The 8,620-nt window shown below is 43.9% G+C and overlaps 1 protein-coding gene across 3 annotated transcripts in view; it reads left to right on the forward strand.

Annotated features, from left to right (window-relative positions):
- XYLB (xylulokinase) overlaps positions 1-8,094 on the forward strand; it is a 135,243-nt gene extending 127,149 nt beyond the window's left edge. For all 3 annotated transcript variants that reach the window (XM_019499177.2, XM_014609085.2, XM_059729220.1), the window contains exon 19: positions 6,650-8,094. In XM_019499177.2, coding sequence (XP_019354722.1) covers positions 6,650-6,724 — 75 coding nt within the window. In that variant the 3' untranslated portion in view covers positions 6,725-8,094. The remainder of the gene's footprint in view (positions 1-6,649) is intronic.
- Positions 8,095-8,620: the final 526 nt, after the last annotated feature.

Consider the following 8,620-nt stretch of genomic DNA (forward strand, 5'->3'; position numbering starts at 1 on the left):
ATTGTTGACTATATTATTATTACTAACTGTAGTATTTTTCACCCAGAAGGCCGTCCATTGTGCCAACTACTGCCTAAATAAAGGGAGAAGAAAATAGCCCCTGCCGTAGAAAGTTCGCAACCTAATTTTGGGATGAGGTGCAGCAGGAGGATGAAGTGTGGGTCAGAGAGCAAAGACAGACTTCAGATTAGAATAGATAACTACCTGTCTCAGAGAGTCAGAGTCATTTTAATCCTAAAATGAGTTTATTTTGCATCAAAGACAGTAGACTTAGTCTGAACCGATCCTGTACTATGCTATAACAGTTTGTTATCGTGGTATTTTTATGAAGTTGTTGAGCCCTGGGAATGTGAGAGACTGTCAGTGGGTGCATCTACACATGCTATTAATGTGAAACAATAAACTGGTGCAGTTTGTGCCAGAGTTTATTGCTCCTAGGTGCTGCATTTAAACATGTATCTGGGACCACAGCACGTTGAGTTGGGTCAGAGCAGCTCCAGCTGGCAGGGGGTCTGGGAGGGGGGGAATGGGGTTTAGCCTGTCAGCTTGGGGCTGCTCCAACCCAGCCTAATGTGCTGTGGAGGCACTAGGGTGCTATGTTATGGGGCTGGCCAGCCCCGTCAGCATCTACATGTGTGTTGTGGTGCACGAAATAACGCCACCATAGGATAGTACTTGTAAACACCCTATGGTGATGTTTATTAGGTTACTGTGGCCTAATAGGGTCACACGTGTAGAAGCTGAGACTTTACTGCAGAGCTAATTAGTCAGGTCTGCAGTAAACGTCTTGTGTAGACTCCCCCAGTGCGCAGCCAAATAATCCCAGTGATGAAATCTAGAGTTTGGCATGGCAGCTCTCAAAGCCATGCTTAAGGATCACTGTACTGCTGCAGAGTTGGCTCTAAAGATAAGGAAGAGGGTGGGCAGTAAGAAAGTGAAGACAACATAGGCAAATAACGAGCTTCATGTTGTGAGAAGTGTGATTGCTTTTGTTTAATATTATGCTTTGAGACTGTGACAAAGAGGGAATTTATGTTCCGGCATGTTTATGCGTCCGTGAGCGTTCTTGATTTCTGTTGGGCCTCAGTTATAAAAAATAAACCTCTATAATTGATTTCAGGAGGATTTTTCTGGAGGCAATTAGGAGGCTTTATCAGCACCGATCTCAATAGAATGGAAGTACTGGCTGCAGAAGGAATAATCCTCTACGGGCGCCTCTACACAAGATGTTTACTGTGCGGTTGACTAATTAGGTGCACAGTAAACATCTCAGTGTTTGCACGTGTGGAGTCTGGAGTAAACTAATTTACTCCTCAGCAGGATAGTACTTGTAAAAAAAAACCAAACTCCACAGCATCGCATGTGTAGACACTGCCTGACTGGTGGATCACGAGGGTATTTCAGTGGGGGGGGCCCTGCCAGCGAGCCCCACGCTGAAGCTCCCTCATGCCCCAGCAAGCCCCTCTGCAGCACACTGAGCTGGGAAGAGCAGCCCTGGGTTGGCAGGATGACCCCCCCAGGCTCTTTGCCAGCCAAGGCTGCTCTGTCCAGTCTCCACATGATGCACATGAATAAACTGTGGAGCTTATTGCTCTGGAGGTTATTGAGGTGCTGTAATTGCACATGTAGATGTCCTGTATGAATATAGCCACATATATGCCCTAGGTGAGACCCTCAGCTGGTTGAAATCAGCTGCCATTCTGGCTCACCACTTACATGAGCCTGCATATAAAATACCAGTCACCAAAACCTGCATTGCAAGGGACCGTGTTGTGCCAGTAGTATCTAATCTTCAGATCTCTTCAGTGAAGTCAGTACAAGGCAAGAGTTCCCGATCTGTTTTGTACCACTTCCCTGCTTCCCAGCATCTTACAACCTGCCTTCTCATCTGAGCCCATCTGCAGTAATTGGATTTCCTCAGGGCCTGTGAGCCCTTAGCTTGGGAACCACTGGTCTCTGCATAGGAATGAATTTTGCTGAAAGTGAATGGAAGTAAAGCAGGAGAAATAATTCCCACCCCCCTCCATTCATACAGTATAGGTATAATGTAGATTGCAGCACTTGTTCACAGTGATGGCTGGGAAACCTGCTGCAGATGCTTGAAATTTGCCAATTGGCAAGCATAGTGTTCAAGCCCTGTAAAACAGTGAAAAACATTGCATTGCTAAATGCAGCTGTTCATTTGTCTTGACGCATTTTAATTTGGAGTGACGTATCCCCGACAATACTTCATAGCATGTTAGGAACCATGCTGCTATATATTTTGTGGAAATTATGTGGTGTAAGTACGAGACCTACTTTCTTAGTAACACAGTGCTCTTGGTAGCAATACAGTGCTCCTCTGTTAAATCCTTGCTGAAGAGTCTGGTGTGGCCGCCAGGGTTCATCAAATGTACAGATTAGTTTAGTGAGAATTAGTGAGGCTTGACCGGAGATGTTTCAGTAAATTAAAGACCTGTTTTGTATGATGCAGTGATACTCCTGATACAACTGTAACTGTTTGCTCAGTAGTTTGTATGCTCCTGAATAATATATGTATATATGCATGCATGTATGTATTTTGTGTGTGTGTGTATAATTTGAGGAAAAACAGGGACAACAGCATTCTTCCGGGTGTGAGGTCATAGTTCTTGATAGCTACATATTCAACAGGCACTGAGAGCAGTTTGGCACACAGTACATGCAAGGCATTCATAGAGACGCTTATAATTAGATGCAGTGTGATGTGCTTTGAACTTTCATAGCTGCTTTTATCTGAAGATCTCTTTCTTCTCATTGTATAGATAGGAGGAATTGGGGCACTGAAAAGTTAAATGAGTTGCCTACGGTCATGGAGTCAGCCAGCAGCAGAGAGAGGAATATAGCTCAGGTTTCCTGATTCGTAGTTTGATGCTCTATTCATGAACTAAAAGCATGAACTAAAACATGTCCTTATGTCCTTAGATCAACAAGGTTACAACCTACACCCCTGAACTAAAACATACATCTAAAAACCCTACCAATATTCATGTCCTAGAGAAGGCTTCAGCAAGTGTAAAGAGTATATTCTTACCCACCACTGACCTATTATAGGCTTACTTTTGTATATTCATTCTATACTTCCCTCTGATGTCTTTAACTTGCTGTGGAAATTTGCTTCAACTCTGCAACAACTTACTGGCAAGGAGCAGAATTAATCAAAGCTGGCTTCTCTGTTGCTGAATTTAGCCAGCGAGTCGCTCTTAACTGTCATACTGGAGAGTAAGAAATTTGGTGCTGAACTCCAGGAACAAAAAGATAAATCCCAGCGTCACTGGTCAGATTAAAACAATTACTCAGGGGAAGGGGAACTCCAGAACTGAAGACCTTGCAGTCAACTGAAACAAAAGGTCAAAGCATCACAATTTTTTTTGTTTTTTTCAAATGCAACAGAAACTTAAACTATTTTTCCTTCTTGTGACAAGTTCATAGAATCATAGAAAAGGAGGGCTGGAAGGGTCAGGAGTCCAGCCCCTTGCTCAAATTTAAATCATCCCTTTCTAAACCATCCTAGATATGTGTTTATCTAACCGAATTGCAAAAATTTCCAAGGACAGGTATTCTATAACCTCTCTAGATAATCTGTTCTAATGTCTAACCACCCCCGCAATGAGAAACTTCCTGCTAATATCCAACCTAAATTTCCCTTGCAGCAATTTAAGACTGTTACTCCTTGTCCCCTGTGGCCACAGAGAACAGACTAACATCATTCTCTTCATAGCCACTCTTCAGGCATTTGAAGATTGCTGTTGAATCCCCCCTCAGTCTTTTATTCTCCAGACTGAATCGTCCCAGCTATTCGAATTTTTGCTTGTAAATTGTGTTTCTTAGACCTCTGAATTTTTTTCTTGCTCGCTGCTGGCCCCTTTCTAATCTGTCCACATCTTCCTTGAAGTGTGGTACTATGAACTGGATACTTTACTCTGGATGAGGCCGTACCAGTGCCAAATACAGTGGAAGAATCACTTCCCTTGATTCGTAAGTGATGCTTCTATTAATACCATCCAGTATACTATTGACTTTGTGACAAGAGGACACTATTATTGGCTGTTGTTCAGTTTATGGTCCACGATGACCCACAGGTTCTTTCTTGTAGTACTGCAGCCTACCTGATCATTCCTCAGTTTGTATTTGTGCACATAATTGTTCCAACCTAAGTGTAAGACTTTGCACTTGTCCTACTGAATTTCATTCACTTAATTTCCCGCTAGTTCTCCAGTTTATCAAGGGCATTCACAATCCTGATCCTACCCTCCAGTGTGTGCAGTTGCTCCTGGCTTAGTGTCAGCTGCAAATTTGGTTTGGGTGCAGGTTAGAGTTTGAGCCTTTCAGGGTAGGATTTGATGGCACCAAACTTTTTTCAGCTGGCCTTGTAAACTTTTAGTGACATGTGATGAAAATCTTGTGCAATCAGCTGATTCATAGATGTTAGGGCTGGAAGGGGCCTCAATAGATCATCGAGTCCGATCCCCTGCCATGGGCAGGAAAGAGTGCTGGGTTCAGATGACCCCAGCTAGATGCCTATCTAACCGCCTCTTGAAGACCCCCAGGGTAGGGGAGAGCACCACCTCCCTTGGGAGCCCGTTCCAGACCTTGGCCACTTGAACTGTGAAGAAGTTCTTCCTAATGTCTAGTCTAAATCTGCTCTCTGCTAGCTTGTGGCCATCATTTCTTGTGACCCCCCAGGGGCACCTTGGTGAGTAGAGCCTCACCAATTCCCTTCTGTGCCCCCATGATGAACTTATAGGCAGCCACAAGGTCGCCTCTCAACCTTCTCTTGCGGAGGCTAAAAAGGTCCAGTTTCTCTAGTCTCTCCTCGTAGGGCTTGGCCTGCAAGCCCTTAACCATACGAGTGGCCCTTCTCTGGACCCTCTCCAGGTTATCCACATCCCTCCTTGAAGTGCGGCACCCAAAACTGCACGCAGTACTCCAACTGCGGTCTGACCAGGGTCCGATAGAGGGGAAGTATCACCTCTTTGGATCTGTTCGTCATGCATCTGCTGATGCACGATAAAGTGCCATTGGCTTTTCTGATGGCTTCGTCACGCTGCCGACTCATGTTCATCTTGGAGTTCACTAGGACTCCAAGATCCCTTTCCACTTCCGTGCCACCCAGCAGGTCATTCCCTAGGCTGTAGGTGTGCTGGACATTTTTCCTCCCTAGGTGCAGCACTTTGCATTTCTCCTTGTTAAATTGAGTTCTATTGTTTTCTGCCCACTTGTCCAACCTGTCCGGGTCTGCCTGTAGTTGTTCCCTGCCCTCTGGCATGTCCACTTCTCCCCATGGTTTTGTATCATCTGCAAACTTGGACAGAGTACACTTCACTCCCTCGTCCAAGTCACTGATGAAGACATTGAAGAGTATCGGTCCAAGGACTGAGCCCTGCAGGACCCCACTGCCCATGCCCTTCCAGGTCGATACCGACCCATCCACCGCCACTCTCTGGGTGCGACCCTCTAGCCAATTCGCCACCCACTGGACTGTGTAGTCATCCAAGTCACAGCCTCTTAATTTGTTCACCAGTATGGGGTGGGATACCGTATCGAAGGCCTTCCTGAAGTCTAAGTAAATGATGTCTACCCCTACTCCTGCATCCAGGTATTTTGTAACGTGGTCATAAAAAGAGACTAGATTAGTCAGGCATTTTGTGAGGATTCTGACTGCTTTGAATCTGTAGGAACAACAGTATTTTTTTTCCCGGTGTTTAGCCAAGATACAGAACAGCAGAGCATATTTAAGAGGGGATTTGAATCCATTGGTTTTATGTTTTGTAGTCGCAACAAACCCGAGGCCACTTCCAGCAGCCTCAGGACAGGATGCTTGTGGGGTTGCTTGTGACCCCTCCATCCGGGCAGAGATTGTAATGAAGGATTTGGGGTAAGACAATGGGAATAGTAGTATAACGGAGGGGAGGCAACCAGGCCAAAGGCACTGTTATGCCTCTGAATGGAAATGTGGACAAGGGCCTGCATAGCTTTATGCAAATCCTGGAGACTGGACTAGCACCATTGGCACAGAGTGGCTACATGCTAAGAAACAAAAGATAAGAAGTCAGAGGCAGAGTTGTAAAGATTGATCTTAGGAAGCTCGCATTAGTGTAGTGAAGAAGAGAGGAAGGGATAAGTGTGTGTATAACGGGGTGATATGGTTGGAATGACAGGCAAGAGAGTATCTTAGTCATAGTGTTTGAATATCCTGAGGATTTCAGTGTGGATGTTGGGGGCCAGGGAGGAGGAAGAAAGCAGTCAGGGCATGGGTTTTTGTCGGGTGGCTAGGAAGATCATTACAGAGGAGGACATATTAAACTGTGTGTCTTGTGACCTTACTTGTTGCTTACCTCCCCTTGGATTAATGATTTCTGCATATCACAAGAGCACGGAACGAAAATGTACTACATCTTCACAATAGCAACTTCAGTGTATATCGTAAAATTAAGCTGTGAAAGAGCTGTGAAAATAGGCCATGAAAAACAGGGGGGAAAGAGGAGTATTTGTTCCTGAGGGAATCTCGGAGAGATTCCAGTCAAGGGAAGGGTAACAACTGTGGATCGTTCAAACTGCAGAATGTTTTAAAATGTACCTTTTTGAACATGTTCATGTATGCTTCTCTCTCTCTCTCTCTCTTTTTAAGGTCTATCTTCCTCTTCTGAAAAGATACGCAGAACTTGAACAAAAGGTGCTCTACAATCCAACCTCATCTAGTTAAACAACAAAGAAAAATCTACTGCTCGCCTGTGGAGTTGCCTGCCAAGAAGATTGTAAAAAAGCTTATCAGAATTGACTGAATTTGTTTAAGCCAGTCTTCTGTGCTACATACCTGAAACATAGTCTAATTAATACAAATCAAAATGGTTATTTTTAATGTTGGCAATGGAAAGATTGTGAAAGATTTACATCGTACTTGAATCCATTCAGGTGGTTGTGTGCGTTGTCCGGTTCCTTTCAGAACCGCGCTGAGCATGTTGTTCTATCTGGATAATTCTGCCAGTCTGTCTGTCCATCTCTCTCTGTTGGCATGTCTGCCTACTTTGTGTGTCCGTGTCTCACCTTCTCTGGGCCTGCCTATTTGTATATCTGTTTTTCTACTGTATCTTTTTCTTTCAACCTATCAATGTTATCTGTACATTTTCTCTCTCTCTCTGTCATAACTGTCTTTCTGTATATCTGTCTGTTATATTTGTACCAGTGTTCACTTAACATAAAGTCCACAGAAAATAACAGCTGTTGGATTTTCTTGGCCTTTTTTTTTTAAATAGGAGCTTTATGCGTTATACAGGTGGATACATATTTATGAAAATCCTGTGTGGGATCCCCAAAGGAACAATTTCCTTATTAGGTGGTGGCATGGCGAGTCCACTTGGATCAAGATGGAACATCGCACGCAAACTTTTGGGGTTGCATGTATATAATGTGGAAACTTCAAAAGGTGGGGGAGGGATGAGGGAAGGGGAGTAGGAAGGAAGAAGTTTAAATAAAGCGAAACCTTATGAACAATGTTTCTCCCTCCTCCTCGCTTTTGGGGAAAGCAGAGAGGGATAGTTTTTGCTGCTCACTGGCTTTAGAGAATGTTGCTTACCTGCTGCCTCTATCTTGGATATCCTGGCTGGAGAGCTATGCTCGCTATTCTGTGCGTTTGAGTATGAGTAAAGGGTCGCACTTGGAGCATCCCATCAGACCATGAAGATGGCCCCTACATTCAACAAGCCTTTCCCCTTTTTTTGATGACAGCAAGCAAAATCAGTGAGTTGCCTTGCTCTGACTTTACTTTTGTGCTAGTGAAATACGAAATCCAAGAAACCTTGCTGAGATGGTCTTCTTCTAAAACAACAGATGTTTCTGCAAGAGATGGGCATAAGCCAGAGCTTTGGATTTTGAATATCTGTTACCTTTGCAGAGCAAGAATTTTATATTTGTATATGATTGTACAGTTCCTACTGCAGCAATGAGGCTTTTGCACACTACAGTGATATGTAAATCATACACACCAAAAAGCCACATTAAAGAACTGTTTGGGTTGCAGAGGCGATGCTCCCAAGTTGGGAAATGTTAAAAATAAAGTTGCTTGTACAGCTTTAATTCAGCCGTCTTGTGCATATGCACTAGAACAACCTTTACCAACAGGACCACGTGGTATTTCTTCTCTCCTTAGTACACAAGATAGATATGTTTTGGGGGTGAATCAGGGTTGTGTGGTGAAGAGGATTGTTGCAGGTAGTCTTGCCTCATTTCTTGCAGAAGTTAGGAGGTATGTAAGGAGTGAGATGGGGATTTGCACAAAAAGAAAAGATGGCCACATGCTTAAGACAATTGAATACTGCCTTGCAGAATTGGATTCTCTCCATCACTGTATCTGATTTTGGACAGGTCGTGTCAACCAACTTCCATCACGTGACAACATATTGATATCCACATTGTCCTTTATGTCCATTGCACAAAACTGCCACTTGAGGTAATAAGGAACTGGCAGCAGTAGCTGGCTTTTTTTCTGAATGGGCCTGGAAAGATGGCATGTTTACACTGGCACTGTCAGCTGCCATGAACCTTTTTGATGAGGGCTACATAGAAATCAAATAAATAAATATAATTGGATTTTATACCAGTG

The sequence above is a fragment of the Alligator mississippiensis genome, chromosome 5 (genome assembly GCF_030867095.1).
Source record: "Alligator mississippiensis isolate rAllMis1 chromosome 5, rAllMis1, whole genome shotgun sequence".
NCBI classification, from domain to species: domain Eukaryota; kingdom Metazoa; phylum Chordata; order Crocodylia; family Alligatoridae; genus Alligator; species Alligator mississippiensis.